This window comes from Mauremys mutica, chromosome 8, assembly GCF_020497125.1.
Source record: "Mauremys mutica isolate MM-2020 ecotype Southern chromosome 8, ASM2049712v1, whole genome shotgun sequence".
Taxonomy (NCBI): Eukaryota; Metazoa; Chordata; order Testudines; family Geoemydidae; genus Mauremys; species Mauremys mutica.
In genome coordinates this window covers 29573322-29598412 of record NC_059079.1, presented here as the reverse complement: position 1 = coordinate 29598412, position 25091 = coordinate 29573322, and the positions used below count along the sequence as shown (strand labels likewise).

General features: G+C 55.5%; 2 protein-coding genes across 22 annotated transcripts in view; one reads left to right on the top strand and one right to left on the bottom strand.

The window, feature by feature from the left end:
- Nucleotides 1–311: 311 nt before the first annotated feature.
- LOC123375972 (cytochrome P450 4F22-like) lies at nt 312–24073 on the bottom strand. Of its 7 annotated transcripts, none has more exons than XM_045027487.1 (12): nt 23889–24073; nt 18551–18773; nt 17235–17379; nt 10488–10541; nt 8169–8296; nt 7634–7755; nt 4583–4850; nt 4001–4067; nt 3002–3131; nt 2400–2533; nt 2206–2270; nt 312–1510 (listed from the first exon to the last, which is right to left on the bottom strand). In XM_045027487.1, exons 2-12 carry the CDS (start codon nt 18770–18772, stop codon nt 1424–1426), a joined length of 1422 nt encoding a protein of 473 aa, XP_044883422.1. In that variant the 5' UTR covers nt 18773; nt 23889–24073; the 3' UTR covers nt 312–1423. The 7 variants fall into 7 exon arrangements, with proteins under 7 accessions (XP_044883422.1, XP_044883420.1, XP_044883419.1 ...); XM_045027485.1 differs by lacking the exon at nt 23889–24073 and adding an exon at nt 19768–19883; XM_045027484.1 differs by lacking the exon at nt 23889–24073 and adding an exon at nt 19390–19537.
- Nucleotides 19817–25091, top strand: part of ODF2L (outer dense fiber of sperm tails 2 like) — a 61367-nt gene continuing 56092 nt past the window's right edge. For 5 of the 15 annotated variants that reach the window (XM_045027471.1, XM_045027470.1, XM_045027474.1 and 2 more), the window contains exons 1-2: nt 20065–20169; nt 20794–20892. In XM_045027471.1, coding sequence (XP_044883406.1) covers nt 20806–20892 — 87 coding nt within the window. In that variant the 5' untranslated portion in view covers nt 20065–20169; nt 20794–20805. Of the gene's footprint in view, nt 20170–20793; nt 20893–25091 lie in introns of all 15 variants that reach the window. The other 10 variants (XM_045027480.1, XM_045027477.1, XM_045027469.1 and 7 more) reach the window with 5 other exon arrangements.

Here is a 25091-nt window from a genome sequence, read left to right as displayed (position 1 = left end):
ATGCTGTGTAATATCCTGCTCCATTTTTCCACGTAGCAAATGAAGCCAGCTCGATAGCACCACACAACGGTGTTCACTGCGACTCTGCACAACCCTGGTGTTCCAAGAACCAGTCGCTCACAGGTCAACACTCAGTTCTTTCATCTCCCCCAATTTTCTTAACCCCAACCATTGCGCAAGGGCCCCGCACCAGCGGGGGCCACTCTTGCTGGTGGCCGCTCTGACCCTTGTTCCTAAAATACTTAAATAATATTAGGAAAAAAAACAAATGTGCACATACCCATGTCCAAAGCAGTGTCATTTATTTATGGAGGATTTGGGGTTTTTTTGCAGACTGAATAGTAAAAATAAAGTCCAGTTGTCTTTATTCTTCACTGGCCCTAAGCAGAATAGAAACGCAAACAAGGGGCTCTGCACGTTCTTGTCTTTTTTGTTGTAGTTTCTTTTGCTTTTTTGGTTGCGTTGGTTATTTTTAGCCTTGCGAGCTAGTAAATCTGCTGCTGTGAAAAGTGACACTTGTATGTTAATGTCGCTTTTCACAGTCTCCCAGCTCGCTTCTCAGTCTGCTGTGAAAAGTGACATTAACAAACAGACAAATTAAGCCCTGGATGGGGAGGTGGGTAGGGAGGCAGCGGAGCCCCAGGGCAGTGGGGGGGAACAGACAGGGAGCTGGAGGAGGCAGTGGTCCCATGGACAATGGGGGGAGTGGGAGTGGCAGCAGGGGCCAAAGTTAATGGAGGTGGGGGGGTGAGATAGGGGCCTGCACCTGCCAGTGCATGGCCAAGAGCCAGAGCCAGAGAGCCAAACACCCTGCAGCCGGATCCCGTGGCCTGAGCTTGAAGCCCCGTGGCTGGGGATTGAGCATGTGGACAAAGCCCAGGGCCGGAGGAGGCAGAGTGGGCCGGGACAATGGGGGGTGGGTGAGCCTGGGGCCGGCACCCGCTGCCTCACAGCTAGGGACCAGAGCCAGAAGACCCTTGGCCAGATCCTGGGCCCTGGAGCCTTGCGGCCAAGGAATGGAGCATGCGGTTGAAGTCTTGGGCCTGAGGAGGCAGCGGGGACTGAGAGATGGGAGGGAGGGGATGAGCCCAGGGCTGGAGCCTGCCACCATGTGGACGAGGGACAGAACCCAAAGCTCAGTAACCGGATTCGAGGGCCAGATCCTGAAACCCTCAGGCTGGATCCCAAAGCCCCATGGCCTCGTCCCTGCAGCAGGGGCCCTGGACTTCACCATGCTCGGGAACGAACTTAGAAATATCATGAAAGCAACTGTCCCCCAGTTCCAGGTCCAGCTGCCCCAGGGGCCACACCCGGCCCCCTCCTCCCAGCCCTCAACCACTGTTTGTCTCCTTGAACCATGAGTTCCTTGTGGCAGAGGAGGGGGCAGTTTGTGCGGCGAGGGGCTCTGAGCCCAGCAGGCAGGTTACCTCGGTCCAGCAGAGAAGGGAATGAAGGCCAGTGGGGGCTTGTTCTTGGAGTTCTCTGGGTCGAAGCGGTGCGGGTTATAGACCTGGAGCAGCGAGCACAGGGCATGGTGAGGGGAGCTGGGGGGGGGGGGGTCCCTGAGCCGAGGAGGGAGCAAAGGCAGCTCCCGCCCCCAGTACAGCATGGACACCAGGCTCCCCAAGACTGAGCTGCCCACTGGGACCATGCGCTGGCAGCGGGGATGGTTCTGCCTCCACCCAGCACTCAGAGCCGGGCCGAGCCCAGTGACCCAGCCCTGCCCAGTGTGAATGGGGGTGCGACCCTCACTCCCCTCTAGGCAAGCTCGGGGGCGGGGGGAAGCTTCCTCTCTGGGGAGGGTCGCTGGGAATAGGTAGCTGCTAGACTGCTGCTGTTTCAGCACCCCCTAGTGCCACGCCGGAGCACTGAGTCAGCAGTGACTGTGAGAGGACAGCTCCCCCTACCGAGCTCCCCAATCCCACCCCTTGCAGCACAGCGCCCCCTAGTGCTATGTGAGGCACTGGGTCAGCAGTGACTGTGAGGGGACAGCACCCCCTACTGAGCCCCCCAATCCCACCCCTTGCAGCACAGCGCCCCCTAGTGCTATGTTAGGCACTGGGTCAGCAGTGACTGCGAGGGGACAGCACCCCCTACCGAGCCCCCTAATCCTGCCCCCTGCAGCACAGCGCCCCCTAGTGCCACGCTGGAAGTGGCCGTGGGGTGGAGTAGAGCCAAAGGGTAGAACAGAGTGACCAGCGATACCTGGGGCTCCGGCCAGACAGCAGGATTGTGATGTGTCCCGTAGATACTGATCAGACAGACGTTCCCTGCCAGAGAGGAAACTGCCTCGTTAGAGAGGAGAGGGAGAAGGAGGGGAGGGGTTGAGCACCTCAGGGGTTATGGGCCCAGCTCTGGTGCCATGCCCCTGGGTGGGGGGCAGGGAAGGAGGCTGGTACCTTTGGGTAGGACACGTCCGTCGGGCAGTTTGATGTCCCCGGTGCAGCGCCGGGACACGGCCGTGACGGGTGGGTGCAGGCGCAGACTCTCCTTGATGCACATGGTGCAGAAGGGCATCTGGGACAGGTCCTCCCTGCAGAGAGCAGAGCTTAGCGCTGGCCCCAGAGGTGGATGCATGAGAGGCCCAGTGTGAACCCATGAGCCAGGCACCAGGGTTGGGACAGAGTCACATCTGCATGGAGCTGGCACTGAGGGGACCTTTGACACCGTGAGCGGCGGGGGAGGGGCACGTACACCTGAGTGGCAGCGCCCTTGGGCATCCGGAGGGGCATGCAAAACCCAGAGCGGCAGGGCCCTCGGGCACTGGGGAGCAGCCTAGGCCCATCTTGCAGGGGAAGCCCTCTAGCTTGTGGGGCTGGCAGAGGTGAAGGGACCCCAGCGGGGAGGGGAGGGCAGCAGCTGTGCTAACCCTCACATGTGGGGCGGGGGCTGTGCTGGGACTAAAGGGTGGGGGAGGCCCCACAGGCCCTGGAAGTGGTGGTGCTGGGGGTCCGCACTGCACTGGACAGAGCCAGCACTGCAGCCGGAGCAGCCATCTCACCATTCAATCTCCTCTGACTCCTTGTCCCGCATTAAGTCCTTGATCTCCTCGCGGCAGCGCTCCTGGTACTCAGGGTGACAGGCCAGGTTATACAGCACCCAAGAGAGGCCACTGGCTGTGGTGTCGTGGCCTGCAGAGAGAGGCCAGCGCAGCATGAGAGCCGCCACGCCAGGGGGCAGAGAGGGAACATGGAGAGTCCGGGGCTGGAGGGACCCTGCCTGGCTCAGCTCCTGCCAGCACCTCTACTGAGGCCTCGCTCCCTGTGACTCTCTGGCAGTGCCAGCTGTGAACTCCAGGCCCTTGTGCATGGGAGGCGAGTGGGGTGACTGAGCATCTGCCCCCTCTAGCACCCCGCCTCCATTGCTGGGACTGTCTGGCAGTGCCCAGGGGCAGATCTGACTTAGCCCCATTTCATGAAAAGGCACACTCAGGTCACTCAGAGCCAGGGACTGAACCCAGCTGTCCTGGCCTCCCCACCAGAGCCATGTCATCTGCCGAGACCCGATTGTGACGCAGTAGGGAGCAGGGTGGATTGACCTGGGAAAGTCCTTTAGTTTTACTGGGGCTGTCTGCATGGGGGATGGGAGAGCAGGGGATGACTTTAGGTGAGGGATGGTACCTGAACCTGTAACCTGAGCCAGGAAGGGGGTGGGGAGTCGACACCTTTGCCCAGGGAGAGAGCCTGCTGGAGGGGTTTTTGGTTTCAGTTTTGGGCTGGCTGGGAACAGGCAGGGAACCCCAAGTCTGGGGTCTAACATCCTTGCCCCAAAGGGGGACCTGGTTGAGAGGCCCTGGTTCTACCCACAAGCCCTGCTTGAGACTGTGTTCCTGTGGTCTAATAAACCTTCTGTTTTACTGGCTGGCTGAGAGTCACGGTGAATCGCAGGAAGTGGGGGGTGCAGGGCCCTGACTCCCCCACACTCTGACACCCATCCCCCCACATGAGGCTGTTAGGTCAGCAGGAGGGCCCCCCATCCCCTCCCCAGGGTGGCTTCTCACCCTCAAACATGAAGGTGTCGGCCTCGGCTGCGATGTCCTCCTCTGACAGGTCCTGGCCGTCCTCATCCTGCACAGAGCACACACTGCTGGACGGGTAACCTGGCTCCCCACGGGGCCCGGCCCACGCCTGCCCCATCTCAGAGCCTGGGAGGATGGGACATCTCGGGGTGGAGTGAACTAGGCCATCTCCCCTCCACCCCAGCCCAAGGAAAGAGGCAGCCCCTGCCCTGCCCCACAGCCCCAGGCCCCAAGGTGGGCTCCCCTCCCCGCATGCCCAGCCTGGCTCTGGTGTTCGAGCTCCCCAGAGGTGCTGGTCCCATGGCGCCAAGTGCAGTTTATATTGCTTCACGCTGAGCATGCTGGGAAGGCAGCTCTGGCTGGACCGCTCCAGAGAGCTGGGCTGGGGGGCGAGTCCTGGTGTGACAGACATCACACAGCACCTTCCACCTGGCAACGCCCTGCCCGGACGTCAACCAACCCCCAGCTCCCTAGGGCACGGCCTCCCACTGTGCTACCTTGGCCAATAGCAGGACATCAGTGACCTCCCCCCCACCACCATGGGGCAGGCCCCCACCATGTTACCTTGGCCAGGAGCAGGATGTCTATGAAGTCCACCGTCTTGCCCTGCTTGGATTTGAGCCAGGCCTCCCTGCCCAGGCAGTTCAGGGCCTGGTGGCGCCGCTGCACCACGTCGGCTGTGAAGCGGTGCACGGTGTCGCAGGCGCGCCGGAAGCGCCACCCATCGGGCGTCAGGTGGTACAGGAAGTCCCAGTACAGGAGCAGGCAGTGCTGGCGTCGCACCACCAGGGAGCTGAGCTCCAGGATGGCCGCGATGTAGTCACTGGGCGTCCTGCAACACAACAGGCCAGCATGTAACTGACAGGCCGGGGCGGGGGGCGCGCCCTGATCAGAGATGGGAGATCCCGGGGGGCTGGGCCTTGCAACAGAGCGATTGTGTGATCTCCCAGTCACGGGATCTCCAGGCTGGCCATAGGATCTCTCGGGTGTCTCTGGCTGCTGCTGTGGCTCAGCCAGTGTGGGACTGTGACACATGACCGGAAAGGGTTAAGCATCCTGCAGGATAAACGACTCAAATACAGCCCTTAAAAATGTTTTTTTCTATTTACAGATATATTGGTAGAGGTCAAAAATGTAATCAAACAGTCCCTGTCTAGGCTGTATCCTGTTAATTCAGAGAACAAAGGAACATCTTAGCATTTAAATGAATTGTAAATGCAGGATATCGCTGTATTCCTCTCTCTTTGAAATGTACAGCCAATCATCTGCGAATGGTGGAAAAACAGGCAACTGCCTTATGTTAATTCGCGTAGCTAATTACTAGTGATGGACCTACTTCAAAGTCACCCTGATTGCCTACTGTTGGCCTAGGGACTCCAAGCTATCCAAGAAGGCCTGGAGTTGTATAACAGACCCTTGGGTTCTGAGCCTGTTTATCTCAGATCTGCTTGAGGCTTCATGCAGGGGAAACCTAAGTCACAAGGACTGAGATCCTAGTTCTGACAGGACCTCCCTGAATATAAACATTGGACTATAACCTATGGACTATTTCTGAAAGAACTCTCTGCATCTACAAAGCTATAAATCTGAACCTCAAGAATTATACTCATGTCTGTATGTATACTGTTCTTTTAACCCATTCTCTCTCTCTTTTCTATTTTAATAAATTTAAATTTAGTTAATAAGAATCAGCTGTAAACGTGGATTTGGGTAAGATCTGGAATATTCATTAACCTGGGAGGTAACGTGTCCGATTCTTTGGGATTGGTAGAACCTTTTGTTTTATATGATAAATAAGATTTTCATTGATCCTCATCATATTTGACTTGGGCGTCTAGGTGGAGGCTTGAGGCTGGGCTGCTTTAAGGGAACTGTGTTGTTGACTTCTGAGTAACCAATGAGGCATAACAGAAGCTGACTTGGTAAATCTAAGTATTGGAATATCCACCAGCTGGGGGTTTGCCTGCCCATTTGTTGCAGGTCACCCTAATTGAGTGACCTCAGTTGGCTTCCCTGGGACCCCAGTCACAGGGACCATAAACAGTCCCAGACACGGGGAGTGTGAGGGCTGCATGGCCCAGGCAGGCTCCAAGGAGCCCCCAGGCTAACGCAGCCTGTTCCCTGGGTGCACCACGGACTCTGGGGTGTCAGGGGGCCCCATCCCCATAGGGCAGCGATGGCAGCAGGGCATGGGGGAGTGGTCGGTCAGTGGGTGCCTGCAGGGGACGGGTGGGGTTCAGGGCACAGCTGGGGCTGGCAGAGATGGAGAAATGCCCCTCCCCATCAGCTGGACAGAATGGACGTGGGTTTGGCAGGAGCCAATCTCGGACTCCTCCCCAGAGCAGGCTGATGGGTTGGGGCATCCTGGTGTGAGCAAGTCCAGCCCGGGTTCCCAAGGGTCACGGGTCACCTCACTGCGGTAGAGGTGGGAACTGACTCCCTGCCTGCCAGGAAACCAGCCACTTCCCCCGTCGCTGCCAGGTGGCTCCAGCCCAGCCCTCAGTCCTGTTTCTGGCAATGGGGTCCGCTCTGAACTCGCACACTGTGGGCAGAAATGCTGGGCTCCCAGCACATCCCTCCGCCAGCCCGGGGCCCCCCTGCACTGGCAGGTCCCGCAGCAAGCCCGGGGCCCCCCTGCACCGGCCGGTCCCACAGCCAGCCCGGGGCCCCCCTGCACCGGCAGGTCCCGCAGCCAGCTGGCAGTGTCCTATGACAGGGAGCCAACGTGCACCGGTGCAGTAAAACAGGTACAAGCTGCAGAAGAGGGCCCTGCAGTACATGTATCAACTGGGGGCAGGAGGGTTCTGAGGTGACGAGACTGAGGTGAGGAGCTTCCTGGCAGTGAGATGTGACAGCAGGATCAACCCCCATGAGAAGCACAGCACAGCCAGGGCCGGCTCCAGGCAGCAGCATCCCAAGCAGGTGCTTGGGGCGGCAATCTGCAAGGGGCAGCAGTCTGTGTGTTTTTGCCCCCAAGCAGCGCTGCGGACAGCAGGGGCAGTCCATGTGCCGTTAGAGTGGCACGCGCGTTTCCACGGCAGCCGCAATTGGGCAGCAGCTTCTATGTTCAGCTGTCTGCAGCGGCACAGCTTCTGTCTTCCAGCTGAAGACAGAAGCTGCCGCCGAATTGCTGCCGCCGCAGAAACACGTGTGCTGCCCTAATGGCACACGGACTGCCCCCGCCGTCCGTGGCGGCAATTCGGCGCACTGCTTGGAGACAAAAACAGTAGAGCCGGCCCTGAGCACAGCCAGGCCGACCGCACAGGCATTCGCAGACAGACCAGCGAGTGGAAGCACCAAGCACCAGCCTCTGCCCAGTGAGCTGAGGAGCTCCACCCCCAGTGCTGACCAAAGCCTGGTGCAGCCACTACAGAAACCCCCCAACACCTCCAGACTCACCTTCCCCGGAAGGCCCCCTGCTCCTGCACAGGCCGGCAGTAACACCCTCCAGTTCAGGGACCCATTCCATGAATCCGGACGGGCTCGCTGGGGCCAGGCGAGGAAGGGAGGGACCCTGCACCCCATTCTCCCAACTCTGACCTCCCGCAATGAGGGGGCTCCCACCCTCGGGTCAGTGCAGGGCCCTGCTGGGGCAGCTGCCCCCGTGTCACTCACTCCTGGCAGTTGCTGTTGTAGCTGAAGACGCATTTCTGCAGACTGTCCAGGGTCACGAGGCTGACCTGTTCAAACATGTCCAGGGAGGTGGAGCCTGACGCCACCAGCCTGCGCCACTTAGCCTGTGGGAGAACAGTGCCCGTGAGAGCCGTACCCGAGCAGCTGCCCGCAGGGACAGCACTGCAGAGCCCGGTGCCCACGCAGTGCGGGTGGGCCAGCGTCAGAGACAGGCAAGCAGACAGGGGAGTAGGTTAGTGGACTGGTGCAGTGACAGGGCTGGGCATACGCTTGGGACGGGTGCAAGAGCAGTGGGCAGGCGGGCGGGTGGGCAGGGTATCGGTGCAGTATATGCCCTGGAGTGAGGGGGGGTGCGGGGCCAGGGGCACAGTGTAGTGGTGGTGCAGCATATGCCACGGGAGGAGGGCAAGGTCACAGGCAGGCTGGGGGTAGCAGGGTGCCAGGGCAGCATATGCCGTGGGAGGGGCCAGAGGCACAGGCCTGGATTTGGTGCCATGGGGGGAGGGGAGGTACTCACATGCATGATGGCAGTGCTCTGGTTGAAGATCTTCACATAGGGCTTCAGGATGTCGAAGTGGAAGGCTGGCGTCAGCATGCGCCGGTGCCGCACCCATTTTGCACCGTTGCTCAGCAGCAAACCATCCCCTGAGATGACAGACACTCAGCTCAGAGCCTGGTAGCCATGGCAGACATCCCGTAACCCAGGCCCCCAGCAGCCCCCGGGTCACAGCCAGCTGGGGTGCTCAACGAGAACCAACCTCCCTGGTGCATGTTGGCACGAGAGTGTGCATGTGTGTGCAATGCGTGCAAGGAGCGTGGGAGGGGTGTGAGTGAAATACGTGTGTTTGTGGGGACACGTGGGCATGAACATGCAGGTGCAGGTGCGTGGTGGTATGTGCAGGTGCGTGGTGGTATGTGCGCATGTCAAGGTCTATGCGTGATCCTGTGCACACCCATGTGCTGGTGCCCACGGCTATGGCATGAGTAGCTCCAGCTCCACACCGACATAAGGACAGACAGGCTGGGTCAGCCCAATGCTCCATCCAGCCCCGTGTCCTGTCTGCCGACAGTGGCCATACCCCCTTAGTCACCTCTTTTCCAAGCTGAAAACTCCCAGTCTTTTTAATCTTTTCTCATACGGAAACTGTTCCAAACCCCAATTCCAATATATCTTTTTTGAGATGGAGCGACCACACCTTCCCGCAGGATTCAGGATGTGGGTGTACCATGGATTTATACAGAGACAATAGATTATTTTCTGTCTTATTATTTATCCCTTTTCTAACGGTTCCCAACATTCTGTTCGCTTCTTTTGCAGACGCTGCACATTGAGTGAATGTTTTCAGAGAACTATCCACAATGACGCCAAGATCTTTCTTGTGTGGTAACAGCTAATTTAGGCCCCATCCATTTGTATGTGCAGTTGGGATTATGTTTCCCAATGTGCGTTACTTGGCATTTATCAGCATTGAATTTCATCTGCCATTTTGTTGCCCAGTCACCCAGTTTGGAGAGATCCTTTGGAAACTCTTTGCAGTCTGCTTTGGGTTTATCTTGGGCAGTTTTGTATCATCTGCAAATTTTGTCACCTGTGTACCCCCTTTTCCAGATCATTTATGAATATGTTGAATAGCACTGGTCCCAGGACAGACCCCTGGGGGGCACCACTATTTACCTCTCTCCATTATTCCTACCCTTTGTTTCCTGTCTTTTAACCAGTTACTGATCCAGAAAGGACCTTCCCTCTTATCCCATGACAGCTGACTTTGCTCAAGAGCCTTTGGTGAGGGAACTTTGGTGAGTCACCCCCTTTCCCTTGGTTAGTCAGGGACCACAATGAGGTAATGCTCACCTGACCCCGAGGGCGGGGGGAGCATAGCCAAGAGAGAAGAAAGAACATGATAAAAGGGAGAGACGTTTGCCAGGCTCTTCCTCTCTTGTCCACCTCCATCTACAAATACCACCACCAAGTGACTGAAGCGCTGATCAAAGGGGAGAGCCTGGCTGAAGAGCAACCAGCCAGCCTGTGGTGAGGAGCATCTAAGTTTGTAAGGGCACTGAAAGTGCTAAGATCAGCTTAGTATGTGTTTTGCTTTTATTTCATTGGACCAAATCCAACTTGCTATGCTTAGATTTTAAGTGATTATAATCAATCTTTGTAGCTAATAAATCTGTTTGTTTATTCTACCTGAAGCAGTGTGTTTGGTAATAATAATAGGAGATATGCCTATCTCCTAGAACTGGAAGGGACCTTGAAAAGTCATGGAGTCCAGCCCCCTGCCTTCACTAGCAGGACCAAGTACTGATTTTTGCCCCAGATTCCTAAGTGGCCCCCTCAAGGATTGAACTCACAACCCTGGGTTTAGCAGGCCAATGCTCAAACCACTGAACTATCCCTCCCCTCCACAACTTGGTTTGAAGTGTGGCCGAGACTCTCCTTGGAATAACAAGCCTGGTACATATCAATTTCTTTGTTACACTGACAAACTTATATAAACTTGCAGACTCCAGCAGGCATAACTGGACACTGCAAGACAGAGGTTCCTGGGGTTGTGTCTGGGACCAGAGATATTGGCTAGTGTCATTCAGTTGCACAGTCCAAGGAGCAGTTACATGCCAGAGGCTGTGTGTGAACAGCCCAGGAGTGGGGATTGTCACAGCAGAGCAGGCTAAGGCTGGCTCCCAGAGTCAAGGATTGGCGTGACCTAGCAGATCACCGGTCTAGATAACACCAGAGGGGAACATCAAACCCTCCTTTCCCCACAAGCCCGTCCCCTGGGGTCTGGGCCCCATGACACCAAGCACAAGATCCAAACCCAGAAGAAAGCGCACTCACCGAGCCAGGGCTTCAGGAAGCCATAGAACATGTAGTCCTTGGGCGCGATGGCAGCTGTGGGGGAGACCAGAGACTGGGCAGGCCTGGGAGTTAGTGCTGAGACACACACACGGCACGGGGGGGCAGTAATGGGGTGCACCCCAGCACTAGCGCTCAGACACACACGGCAAGGAGGGTGGTAATGGGGCAGACCCCGGCGCTAGCGCTCAGATCCACACAGCACAGGGGGTGATAATGGGGCAGACCCCAGCGCTAGCGCTCAGATACACACGGCACAGCATGGGGGACGGTAATGGGGCAGACCCCAGCGCTAGCGCTCAGACACACACGGCACAGCATGGGGGACGGTAATGGGGCAGACCCCGGCGCTAGCACTCAGATACACACGGCACAACATGGGGGACGGTAATGGGGCAGACCCCAGTGCTAGCGCTCAGACACACACAGCATGGGGGGGCTGTAATGGGGCACACCCCGGTGTTACCGCTCAGACACACAGAATGGGGGGCGGTATTGGGGTGCACCCCAGTGCCAGCACTCACACACACATACACGGACCAGAACACAGGGAAGGAGTGCAGGGCTACTAGTATCGGAGCCCTGGCTGGAGCTGCAGGACCTATTAGTCTGGAAAGGGGCAGCCACAGGAACGTGGGTCTGTCCAGCACCCGCCTGCTCCACTGGCTGTTTCCTAAGGAGCGTTGGAGCATCCCTCTGTGAAAGGAGCCCCCCTCAGACAAGGCAGAGCCCTGCTGGACACCCTGCTCCAGGCTCCTCCCTAGCAGCCAGGAGGGCGGCTGCTGGGGCAGCAGGACAGGCTCAGTGAACAAGGTGAAGGAGCCACACAACAGGAACCAGGCGCTGAGCCACCAGGCCCTCACGCAGAGCAGGCTCTGCTCCGAGCGAGTCACCGGACAGGCAGGACACAGGGCGCAAGCAGCATCTGCAGCCTGGGCCGGGCCTGCAGAGCGACAGACACGCCACCTGGGCAGTCACAGACCGTGAGAGCTCGACAGTCACATGGGGCCTTCACAGTACAGAGCTTGGCATCTTCAAAGCTCCCTATTTATTAGTTGTAATCCCCGGCTCTGGGAGCAGGGTGACGATCCTGTGGCTACAGCAGGGTCTGAAGAGGGCTAGGAGCCAGGACTCCCAGGTTCTACTCCCAACTCTTCCACCCACTCTCTGCACCATTCTCCAGATTTCCCCTGACGTCTCACAGTCATGCACCCCCACAATGGTATCTGCCCCCCAAGAACATTGGGCATTTAGTCCTTATGAGACCCCCTGACCTGTTTCTCCCCTGCACCACCTCCCTGATTGTCCCCTTCACCCCACAGCCCTGCTGCACCCCCTTCAGGACCATGGACTGAGCTGATGAAGGGCGGGGGGGGGGTGTCCCTGAGCTGGCTAGATGCTATCAGACCCACTGGGCTGCCTATCACCAGCCAGGGATGCCGGCAGGGCTGCAAGGAACCTTTGTTCCCATGAGTCACTGGCGCAGAGGCTGATGGCTGCAGCCAGGGGGACGTGCTCTGCTAAGGGCTAGCTACAGCCTCTGCCCCAACCCCTCTGGGGCCAGGGGAACTCACTAAGGACCCTGGGTTGGCAGCAGCCATGTGCCGAGCCGAGCTCAGCCCTGAGCCCTTCCCCAGCTCCAAGAGCCAGACAGCTTCCTTCTCAGCAGCCAGTCCTCCTGGCCAGGGGATTTTCTAGGGAGCAGCACACACAACAGATAGTTCCAGGCGCCTGCTGAGCCCCAGGACAGAGACAAAAACTCCTGGCGCTGGGGCCAACCTCACTACCTGACTCCAGCAGCACGGGTTTAACTGCCTCTGGGTGGAAGAGCGGCAGAATGGGAAGCCAGGGGCTAAACCACCAAAGGCAGGAGTGGCCATAGCAGCCAACGAGCTCGTCCACACACTGCATCCCCTCCTCTGTGTTCTGACCCTACAACGAGGAGCCACAGGCCAGCTGGGACTCCGGCCAGGGCCATGCGCTGGGCCCAGCGCTTGACTCAGCCCACTGCAGGAGCAGCAGCTCCCCAGGCAGATGCACTGCGGGCTGTTCTCAGAGTGCCCCCAGCTTCATTTCTAATGGGGGACGGGAGACTGCCCTCACCTGGCAGTAGGTTGGACGGGGCCACTTGGGGCTCCCTGTGTTATCGCAAACACAGGCTCCCAGCTGTTCTCTGTGCAGAGCTGAACCAGGGGGCATGAGCCCTCAGCCCTGGCATGAACTAGCTACATGCATTCACACAGCCCCTGCCCTGTGCTTCTCTGCCATCCAGCTGAGCTGAGCAGGAGATTGAGTGCTGAGCCGCCCCACTGGACTAGGGGCTCCTGAGCCCCGAAACACCCGTCCTGGCACAGTGACATACAGCTCTGCTCCAGGGAGCAACACTCTCCGCTCAGACCCAGCCATTGGCTTGGAGCGCTAAAGCCAGATCTCCCCCGTCTGCGTCCTGCCAAGCCAGTCTGGCACTGGGGGAGGGAGCAGGACTCTGTTCCTGCTACTGCATCAGCAACAGGGATTGTTTACAAAGTTTCAGCAGACGGAACTTGGTCCCTGGGCACAGCCCCTAGCTGCTGGAATGGGCAGCAGTTCAGGGATGAGCAAACAGGCCCCCACTTAGCTCCACGTGCCCTTGGCCCTGCGAGCCCAGGCGCCACTTGGAACAGGACTAATTGGAAAGAGTGGCAGCAGTACGTTAACGGGAACAGAGATGTCACCTCTGCAAGGGGGTAGCAGAGGATGGAGCAGGAGCCCCCAGGCCAGGGAGCACCAACCAGGCCGGGGACTGGACTCCTTCGGAGTCTGGCTTCTGCTCATTGCACATCCCCCTGCAGCGCACAGCCCCAGCAACTCGCTCACCAGGGCGGTGCTAGCGGGGGCAGATCTGCAGAGAACCCTCACCCTCTGCTACACCCGCTGACTCCTCTCAGCACCCGGGTGACTGGCACTACAAGAGACGCCAGCGCACTGGGCAACCAGCCCTAGCAGGGGCCACTCTCCATGGGTGGCAGGGAGGGGAAAGGGCCAGCACAGGCTCCCCACGTCACTGATCATTGCTGGCCATCACTATCCTGCCTCTGGAGTGTTTCCGTGTCCTCCCCATGGGGCCCAGCTGCTCCCGCAAGACCAATGATGACACAGGTCCCCCGTGGGGAGGTGGCTCTGCTTGCTGCCCCCAAGCTGTTCAGCCAGGCAGTGCCCTTGGCCCTGCTGCTCAGAGTGTCTGAGCCATCACCCTGCCCAGGCGGAGGGGTCTTTGCGGTGTAGCAGCTCCTGCTGGGTGCTGCCTTAGGTCTGCCCTGCATGGCCGGGTCCCTCCTCCTGCTGTTCCCAGGAGCCCGGGCACAGCGCTGGTGGAGCTGAGAGCCTCAGTCCCGGCGATGGACCATTGGCTCTCATAAGAACATAAGAAAGGCCGTACCGGGTCAGACCAAAGGTCCATCTAGCCCAGTATCTGTCTACCGACAGTGGCCAATGCCAGGTGCCCCTGAGGGAGTGAACCTAACAGGCAATGATCAAGTGATCTCTCTCCTGCCATCCATCTCCATCCTCTGACGAACAGAGGCTAGGGACACCATTCTTACCCATCCTGGCTAATAGCCATTTATGGACTTAGCCACCATGAATTTATCCAGTCCCCTTTTAAACATTGTTATAGTCCTAGCCTTCACAACCTCCTCAGGTAAGGAGTTCCACAAGTTGACTGTGCGCTGCGTGAAGAAGAACTTCCTTTTATTTGTTTTAAACCTGCTGCCTATTAATTTCATTTGGTGACCCCTAGTTCTTGTATTATGGGAATAAGTAAATAACTTTACAGCCAGGCTGTGCTCCCTGTGCCCAGGAGAGGAGCTGCTAGTGCTCAGTGGCTCTGGTGGGGTGAGGGCTTGTCCATGGCTCCCTGGCAGCACCAGCTGCAGAGATGGGGGGGGGAGGTTTGCCACAGAGCTCTGCCTGCTCCTGCACACCTTCTTCCCCCCCCCAATGGGGCCCAGGGGCATCGCTGGACTCGGACCCATCCCCATATGGCAGCAGGCAGCTTCCGGGTGCCCCTGCATCCAGAGGGTAGCAGGGGTTGGCTGGGCTGGACTCCCCAAAGCAGCAAATGACACAATCTCTCAAGAGTCAAACAGGAATCAGCCCACACCAGGGCCCAAGGAAGACCCCCATGAACACCTGGCCCCCGCAGCTACTTAGCCCCATTTTATTCCCCTGCCTCCCTGCACAGAGCACGTTGACGGCCTTTGCCCAGGGTAAGCTGGTGCAGACACTGGCCTGCAGCAAGAGCAGTAACATCAAGGGAGCTGGAGAAGCTGGACTATGGCAGCCCATCCTCTGAGGGGATCCAGAACTGCCTCGGAGGAAGGAGATTCTGCATAGCCCAGCCCAGGTCCGATGGGGTTTCCAATGCAGCACGGCCCCCGAGACAGACTAAAGCTTGCTGGGGCTGCCTGGGCAGAGCTGTCCCACAATGAAGCAGGGAGGCAATAGCCCTTCCCTCCACTGTGCCCCACCTCCAATAGCACAGTGACAGCAGGGGAGGGGTCTGGGAGGAGCCACCAGAACAACTCAAACTCTGGAAAACCTGCCTCTCCGGGGAAGGCTATAGGAGCCCAATGGATTTAATTTCCTCAAGAGCAGGAAAATAGGTGCCTAGATCCCAGCTACCAGCCCCTCCCTGGGCAGGGACGCCTGGCAGCAGAGGGCTCTGCCATCCAGCAGGAACAAACTCAGACTGGCAGCGCCGTGCAAGTCTTTGACAGGGAGGGAACGAGCTGTGGGAACAACTGGCCCAGGGACACAGGGGCTTTGCCATCCCTGGGAGTCTTTACTGGAGATGGGCTGTCCCTTTGTAACGCTCCCTCCAGCACAGCCAGGAGCTCGGGGCCGGCTGCAGGGAACTCTGGGGAGGGTCTCTGGCTTGTGTGACATGGGCAGTCAGATTAGAGGAGCAGAACGGTCCCTCCTGGCCTGCATTCAGCTCTGGGCCCCCTGGACCCCTCTCTACGGTAACCCAATCCCAGCTGTCAAGGCCAGAAGAGGCTGCTGGGCCCACAGTGCAGAACCCAGAGGAGAGCAGCCAAGGTGGCAGGGAAGGATTGGTTCACCCGGGCAGGAGCGAGTCAGTTGAGCCAAGGGGCCTGCACTGATTATGTACGAGAACCTGAGGGTTACAACCCATGGGGGTGGGGGTGGGGGGGTTGACCTGGAGCAGAGCGAGATCCAGGCTGGACAGTGCAGACCCTGTGGAGCTATTACTGGGAGAGGCCCATTAGCTCCCCAGGCGGATTGTCCCCTCTGGTGCCTTCCCCAGGGCTCTGGTTGGGCTGCTCTGCAGGGCCCCAGGTGACTGGATCCCAGCCCCACCCTGAGGCAGATCAGGAAAACCTTCATACCAGCATGATGTCACACTGGGGGTGAGGGACTGGCTGGGAGCCCTGTCCCTTGGGATGGTCACAGCAGCCTGGCCAGGGCCCTGGAGAACACACTGCTGAGGCCAGTCCTGCATAGGTTCCCCGGGGACAGGCTAGAGGGGCCCAGGTAGTGTCTCATCTCTGGCCCCACAGGTTGCGTCTACACTGCAATTAGACACCTGTGACCTGCCCACGTCAGCTGACTCAGGCTCCAGCCTGATCCCAATGTCTATACTGCAGTTTTACAGCCCTGAGCCTAAGTTCTGGGACCCCATGGGGGGGGGGAGGTTCCAGAGGCCAGGCTCCAGCCCCAACCAAAAATATCTACACTGCAGTGTAATGGCCTGTCATAACTATAGAGGGAAGGGTAACAACCCTCCTGTGTACAATTCAATCAAATCCCTCCTGGCCAGAGGCACCAAAATCCTTTTACCTGTAAAGGGTTAAGAGGCTCAGCTAACCTGGCTGACACCTGACCTAAAGGACCAATAAGGGGACATGATACTTTCAAATCTTGGGGGGCAGGAGGGGGGGAGGCTTTTGTTTGTCCTCTTTGTTTTGGTGGTGTTCACTCTTGGGACTAAGAGGGACCGGACATCAATCCATGTTCTCCAAATCTTTCTGAACCAGTCTCTCATATTTCAAACTTGTCAGTAACAGCCAGGCAAGGCGTGTTAGTTTTCATCTTTGTTTTCTCAACCCGTAAATGTTCCTTTTGCTAGAGGGTTTCTCTCTGTTTGCTGTAACTTTAAACCTAAGGCTAGAGGGGGTTCCTCTGGGCTCTCTGAATCTGATTACCCTGTAAAGTTATTTCCATCCCGATTTTACAGAGATGAACTTTACCTTTTCTTTTTAATAAAATTATTTTAAGAACCTAAATGATTTTTCACTTTTTTCATTTTTTTAAGATCCAAGGGTTTTGGATCTGTGTTCACCAGGACTAATTGGTGAGGGTATAGTGTCAAGCCTACCCAGGAACAGGGGTGTAAGGACTTGGGGGGGGGAGGAATTAGTCTCACATCTGCCCAGGAAAGGGGGGGGGGCGCTCGGGACTTGGAACTCTGCCTTTCCCCAACTATTTCCCAAGTGGCTCTTCCCTAAGATTTGAAACATGCTTGGTGGTGGCAGCTTACTGTTAACCTAAGCTGGTAAATAAGCTTAGGGGGTCTTTCATATGGGTCCCCACATCTGTACCCTAAAGTTCAGAGTGGAGAAGGAAGCCTGACACAGCCTGAGCCAGCTGACATGGGCCAGCCACGGGTGTCTAGATGCAGTGCAGACATACCCTCAGTCTCACCACCACCCCCAGGAGCCAGCGTACCTGAGGCTGTTGTGATCGGCTTGAGATAATCAGGGTGCACCAGGGCCAGGACTGGTAGGAAGGGCCCCATCCATGTCACACAGGCCTGGGAGAATGTAGCAACCGTTTGGGACACCAAGCTCAGCCCCTCCTCATCAGATATGAACTGCAGGAGGGACGGGGCAGAGTTAATATAGGGTAGGATTAGGTCCCTCCTAGAGTCCAGATAAAGTCAGTGCACACCGGACAGGGTAGAATCAGATCCTCTGATCAGAGGCAGGGATCTGCCCTCTGCCACGTGCCGTGCCACACCAAGTGTATCTGTCAAGACCCTCACTCCTGAGCATGGCCCATGCCTGATATCATGGCACATGGTGATTGGCTATGCCCTTGCCACAGCTACACCAGGTGGGGCCATCCCGCCAAGGGCTTTATAACCCTTCCTGCTCCACAGCAAAGGCAACCGAACAGGCCCAGGGGCCACTCACCACCAATGCAGGTAGAGCCATTGGGGTGCAGCGGGCTGGCAGGGGTGGCACAGGGCTGGGCCAGGGAGCATGGCAGGGGCAGGGGTGAGCAGAGAGGCATCTATGGATTGGTTCCCTTACAGCCCCCTGCCACTAGGCAAGTGTCTGGGCACCGGAGCCCAGAGTCACCCACCAGGGCACATCCCACACTCAGCCTAGGGCACTGCCTGGAGAATGCGGCATTTGAGTGCAGGGCAGTAGGTGGGTAGGGGGCCATTCACACACACACACCCTGCCACTCTGCACGTGGGCCAGAGCCCCAGCTGCCCCACCACTCCCGCCCCATCCAGTGCCAGAGATGGAGCCCAGGGCCCTGCTGTATCAGGGGTGCATCAGAGCCAGCAGCCATAGGAAGGGCCCAATCCACAGCAGGATGGGAACAGCAGTGTGACCGATGCCTCTGACTCCAGCTTCCTCGTTGGGTCAGGACGTCTGACTGAGTTCAGACGCTGCCCACTCTGGTGCCAGACAGGGCGTGTGCTGAGAACCTGGTGGAGCTGTCCCAGGACCCTTGTCTCCTACCCCATTCCCATGTGTCTGACCGATGGGCACGACTCCCTGAGTGACCTTCCAGGCCATGCACCGGCTGGGACCAAAATCCTTCACCTGGGATGGAGGGAGAGGCCTGAACCAGCAGAGTCACCTACCCCCAGCCCTCTCAGGGGCTATTCCACCAGCCCCTCCCTCCCTTGGGGTGGGCAAGAGTGGCTCCTCCCAGCAGGGATCAAGCCATGTCTCAGTGGCAGCAAAGAGTAAGAGGGAAGAGAAGACACTCACCCCCTCCCCACCCCCACATGACATGACACCTACCATCCCCAAGTGTCCCAGCAGCCAGTTGCGACGCGGGGGCTCTGGGAAGCAGCGCAGACACTGGCAGTTCACGTAGTAGTGGTGCCAGGAGTTCCCGAGCTGCAGGAGGGTGCGGAAGAGCAGGGCCAGCAGGGCAAGGAGCAGGGCGGAGATGGTGTAAGCATGGAGATGGGTCCACTCCATGCTCAGCAGCTCCAGCACCCAGTCCGTGAACGGCAGCATCCTGTGGGGAGAGACAGGGCGTTACCAGGGCTGAACTGCCACTGGGTCCCTTTGTGACAAGCTGTAGGTTACTGAGCTACTGAGAGGCAGATACGATGGAGGGTAGGGATAGGGTCCAGAGTGACCTAAACAAATTGGAGGATTGGGCCAAAAGAAATCTGATGAGGTTCAACCAGGACAAGTGCAGAGTCCTGCACTTAGGAAGGAAGAATCCCTGCACCGCTACAGACTGGGGACCGACTGGCTAAGCAGCAGTTCTGCAGAAAAGGACCTAGGGGTTGCAGTGGATGAGAAGCTGGATACAAGTCACCAGTGTGCCTTTGTTGCCAAGAAGGCTATCAGCATATTGGGCTGCATTAGCAGGAGCATTGCCAGCAAATCAAGGGAAGTGATTATTCCCCTCTATTTGGCACTGGTGAGGCCTCATCTGGAGTATTGTGTCCAGTTTTGCGCTCTCCACTACAGAAAGGACGTGGACAAATTGGAGATAATCCAGCAGAGGGCAATAAAAATGATCAGGGGGCTGGGGCACATGACTTACGAGGAGAGGCTGAGGGAACTTGTTTAGTCTGCAGAATATAAGAGTGAGGGGGAATTTGATAGCAGCCTTCAACTACCTGAAGTGAGGTTCCAAAGAGGCTGGAACTAGGCTGTTCTCAGTGGTGGCAGATGACAGAACAAGGAGCAATGATCTCAAGTTGCAGTGGGAAAGGGGTAGGTTGGATCCCCCACACAGCCAACAGCCCTTCCTGCTCCCCAGAAGCAATGTGTGTGTGTGTGGGGGGTCTCATATCCCACTCTCTCTCCCCCCTCCCCAGATTTCTGCCAGGGTTTTATATCCACTGCAGCCACCTGACTCTTCCCCAGGGCACAGGCCTGGGGTCTGTAAAACTGCCACGGAACTTCCCCCCTGCCCCTGCTGACCGCGTGGGGGGCGCGGTGGGGTGAGAACCGCCCCGTGGGGTTTCGGGGCGGGCGGGGAGCGGGAGCCGCACCGAGCTATCCCCGGGCCGGTCAGGGCTGGGGGCGGCAGGTGCCGCTGGTCTCTCCCCAGCGCGGGGGGTTAAATCCCGCCTGGAGCCGCTGCCCGGGCCGGTGTGACGACGACCCCGGCACCAGGCGGTAGCCAGGCCTGAGCAGTAGCCAAGATGGTCACGTTCCCGTGACGGAAACCGCATCTAGCTGCCAAACGGGGGGGCTGCTCTGCGTGTCGTCACCCCGGCCCCGCATGGCAGCGGGCTCCGCCCCTGAGCGCCGGGCGAGGGTAGGGAGCCGCGCCGCGGAAGCGGCGGGCGGCTACAGGTTGCTAAGGAAGCGGCTGCGGCTCCCTCTTCCCGCCGGGGAGTGCGGGGAGAAGGAGCGGGACGGCCATGGAGGGAGGCTGGTAACGTCTCCAGGGAAGCCGGCGAGGGAGTGCTGGGGCGGGGGGCGCCCCTCTCTTGCTTGGGGGCGCTGCTTGGCGGCTCAGGGTCCTGGCCGGTACCGGCAGGACAGCGCTGGGGAAAGGTGCCTGGGCCTTGCCCGGGGCAAGGGGAGCTGCTTGGGGGTGACCTGGACCGCCGGTGTAGTGCCGCCCCTTTCCCGGCCCCTCACACTCACGGCGTCGGCTGCTGTGTCTCGGGTGGGGGGGATCTTGCGGCCAGGCGGGCCTCCCTCCCTCCCATGTCAGTTACAGTCAGCAGCCCTCCGTTTTGGGGGGTTATTTAACTTTTGTGCAGTGAATGTGTGAGTGGTCGGGGCCAGGTATCAGCAAATGCTAAATAAATATCCTTGCAACCCATGTTTATTAAGTATTGACTCTGGCCAGGAATTTCACTCTGTCATTTGGAAGCCTAATTCTTGTTGTGGGTCTAGGTTTTATTTATCCTGCTTTTTGTTGGGTTTTATATCTGACTGAACTGAGGTATCAGTGATCCTTTAACTAATTTGCCTTCCTTTACCAGCTTGCTTTTCTATTATTTTTGTTACAATGATGGCAATGTAGATAGATGCTTTTATATCAACTTTTAATCTTTTTGCAGAATTAAGACAGAATGTTCTCATCTGTGCACACACAGAATAACGATAGTCTATCAGAGTTGCATGTTCAAAAAAAGTTGTCTTCTCCTGATGTTGCTGAGGTAAGTCAATTCATACTAATTTTCAGGGCCGTCACTAGTGGGGTGCGGGGCCCGGGGCAGAAGTGATGGATTAGTCTCTTCCAGGACCAGTTGCACCAGCCCATGGGGCCCCCCAAAGCGCAGGACCCGGAGCGGTCGCACCGATTCACTCTACCCAAGGGACGGCTCTGCTAATGTGTTACTGATGTATGAGCATTTCCTACAAAGGAGAGTAATCTATGCACTTTGTTACTGATTAGACCCTGACTTCAAGTCAAACTTAAAATTTTGCTTCCACTCTGTAGACTGTAGGAAGAAGGGATGCATTTGGGTTTGATTTTCAAAAGGGTATGAGGTAGTTTTGTGCCCGATTTCCCTTGAAAATCAATGGGAGCCATGTATCTAATCCCCTAGGCACTTTTGAAGAGTCTACTCTTGCTGTTTAGGAATGGAGTGCAATGCTAATAAAGGACATAATGAATTATCCTACATAAGTGAGTTAGGGCAAATCTACATTACAACACTACATGGAGCGGCTACACTGCTGTAGCACACCTAGTGAAGAGACACTATGCTGGCGGAGTGTGCTTTCCCCTTGGTATAATTACTCCACCTCTGCAAGAAGCAGAAGCTATGTTGGTGGGAAAGTGTCTCCCACCAACATAGCGCCAGTGTGAACAGTGCAAAACTTGCGTCACTCAGAGGCTGCTTTTTCATATTCTGGAGTGACGTATCTTAGATTGACTTAAGCGGTAATGTAGACCTGCTCTTAGACAAGTGTTCATTGGAAGCTGCTTGGTCACATCTCAAGCCACTGGGAAATAAATTCAGAGGAGAAGGGGAGAAAAATGGGGTTAGAATAGAGGATATTATGTGGAAGACTTCTGCGTTTGTTTATGAAAGTGTATGAATACTTTTAAGTTAAGTTCTTAAAATAAGATTCATGCAAGTTTGACACAAGGTAGGAGCTGGGGCGGCTCTAGGTATTTTGCTGCCCCAAGCACGGCAGGCAGGTTGCCTTCGGTGGCTTGCCTGTGGGAGGTCCCCGGTCCCGCGGATTCGGCGGCACGCCTGCGGGAGGTCCACCGAAGCCGCGGGACCAGTGGACTCTCCCCAGGCATGCCGCCGAAGGCAACCTGCCTGCCGCCCTCACGGCGACCGGCAGAGTCCGTCCCCCCCCGTCCCCCCCCCCGTGGCTTGCCCCCCCAGGCACGCACTTGGTGTGCTGGTGCCTGGAGCCGCCCCTGGGTAGGAAGGATCCCATATCCTAATTAAAGGCTACCTCTAAAAATTACATACTGAAAAAATGGATAAATTCTATTTTGTGCTTCTCTGGCTCTGGATGAACTAGGATAAATTAAATGCTATGCTAACCCTCCCAAGATGCTGCATAGAAGGAATTTGACTAATCTCAGTCATAGATTTTTGTGCTTAGTTGTGCAATGTGTAAATATAGCAAAAATATTTTCATATCAATATTAACTTGAATGTATAAAAATTTGCATTCAGCACAGATGGAATGTAATGTATTAAGCCTCTGTATCAATATTTTATAGAACTTACCGTACTTAACAAGTTTACATACAAGTAAATTTGCAAGAATTTAATTTGTAGAACCAATGGAGACTTAATTCACTCTTACGACTGAAACTGGGGCAGCTTAAATTAGTATTTGGTTAACTAGCTTCATTAAATGAATATGAATTTTAATTTTGTTACTGTTTTGCTGTACATATTTATATCACTCTAGCAAAATTCTACTCCTCCTGCAACTAAGCACCCTTTATAACTTGCATCATCAAAGAAGCAATCAGTTTGCAATTATTATTATTTATTAAAACTTCAGACTGGAACTGTTATAGATTCATTGAGTATAAGATCTTTTAGAAAAACATCCCATCCGGATTAAAATAGTAACAGTGATTGAGAATTTGCCACAGCCTTTGATGAGTTGTTCCAATGGTTAATTACCCTCACTCATAATAATTTCCACCTTATTTCTAGTCTAAATTTTGTCTAGTTTCAACTTCCAGCCATTGGATCTTGTTATACTTTCATCTGCTAGATTGAAAAGCCTTCTAATATCAAAATTTCTGTTCCTCATGTAGGTACCTAACAGATCTATTAAGTCACTTCTTAATCTTCTCTTTGATAAGCTAAATAGCTCCTTATGTCTTTCACTAAAAGGCACGTTTTCCAGTCCTTTAATCATTCTTGTGGTTCTTCTCTGAATCATCTCCATTTTACCAACCTCCCTCTTGAATTATGGACACTAGAACTGGACTCAATATTTCAGTAGTAGTCAGTTGCACCAGTGCCAAATACAGAGGTAAAATAACCTCTCTGTTCTCCTACTTGATATTCCTGTTTTTACATCCAGAGTTCGCATTAGCCTTTTGGGGTATATTGCTACACTGGGAGACCCCTAAGAGTCTCCCGTCCTTTAAGTATGGCCTGCGTTCTTTGTTCCTAGATATATGACTTTACATTTGGCTACATTGAAATGTATATTGTTTTCCAGTTTATCCAGTAATCCAGATCGCTCTGTATCAGTGACATGAACTCTTCATTTTCTAACTCCCCAAATCTTTGTCATCTGCAAACTTTAGCAGTAATGTCTTTAAGGTGTGCCATTTTCCATAGCCAACATTATACAAGGGAGTAATGTGGCTAGCATCATGTCCAACTGCATTTGGTAGCACGGCGTGCACTCACCGCCACAGCACCTCTTGCTGGTCAGTCCGGGAATTAACTCATCCAGCCTCAGAACAACTCCTGCTGTCACTACTTGTCTTTTTATTCTCAATCTCCACCACTATACTTCAGGCCCCACATCCCTCCTGGCCCACAGTGCCCCTTCTGGGTACTGCCCCGAAGCAGTGGCCCCCCACACTCAGGGTCCTCCCCTCCCCAGGGAACCCCAATCCCCTAAACCCACCTTGTCTCAGTGACCCACTGCCAGTCCTCATCTAGCCCCTTCCCTCAGGGGAAAACTGTAGTCTGAAGTGGCCGCTCACCATCAGCAAGGGGGTTAGATCGGTTGCCTCTTCCTTCCCTGGCTGCTCCCCACAGCCCCAGTACCGTCTCAGGCTTTGGAAGTAAAGCCTCAGTCTGGGAGTTCGCTAGGCTGGAGCTCCTCAGCTCCTGTTCTTCCCAGCACTGCTCTGTGCAAGGTACCCCCTTCTGCTTGCAGGCAGGCAGTCTTTCCCTCTTCAAGGCTGGAGAGAGACTAGCAGCCTTCTGGCCCTGCAGCCCTTTTATAGGGTCCAGCCTGGCTCTGATTGGCTGCCTCCCAGCCTTTTCTGATTGGCTTTCTGCCTCAGCCCTCCCCAACAGCTGGCTTTTAACCCCTTCTGAGCCAGAGCGGGGTGACCGCCCTGCTACACCTGTGTCTTCTCTAACCCTATGTTGGTGAACTGGAGACAGCCTTTCAGTTTAAGATCAATCAAGACTCCAATCCACAACCTCCAGGATTGTTGTCAAGTGCATTAACCACTTAGCTACTGCACCTCATTTTTTATATAAATACATTTTGTATATCACCTCCCCTCTAAACCAGGTTGTTTTTTAAGTAGTATAGCCTTCTCAGTTGTGGGATTGTACCTTTTTTTTGGCATCTAGTAAAATGTTTTTAAACAACTACCAATTATCCTTAATATTTTCCCTTGTAAATTCTTTCTCTCCATTGATTTGGCTCATAATTGTTTTCAGCTTTGTATAATTGGCCCTTTTAAATCACTATGACTGTCTTGGTATGCAAAAAATGTAATCAAGTCACAATCACTTGCACCTTTGGAAACACTCATTTTAATTCTGCAATCAATTCCGCCAGTCAAGATGAGGTCTTTTATAGAATTCCCCTGTGCTAGGTGTAACACTTTTGGAATTAAAAAATTGTCCTCTATAACTTTTAGACATTCAGAGGACGTTTTCGTAATAGCAGCATAAGACTTCCAGCATATGTCATTCAGATTGAAGTCCCCTATGAAATGTAAACCTGTGGAAAAACAAAGAAATGAAAATGGAAAAAAATATTATTACCTTACCTATTACCTAGAAGTTAAATGTAAAATTTCACATTATGACGAGATGTAAATAAGTGTGATGTTATTGTCTAGTTATTAAGAGAGTGTTATGCTAAATTCTCAGTTTTCTCAATTCTCACCTTCTATTACGTCACAGAGTAGGGCCTTTAGTAATGATGGAAATAACTGATGAAA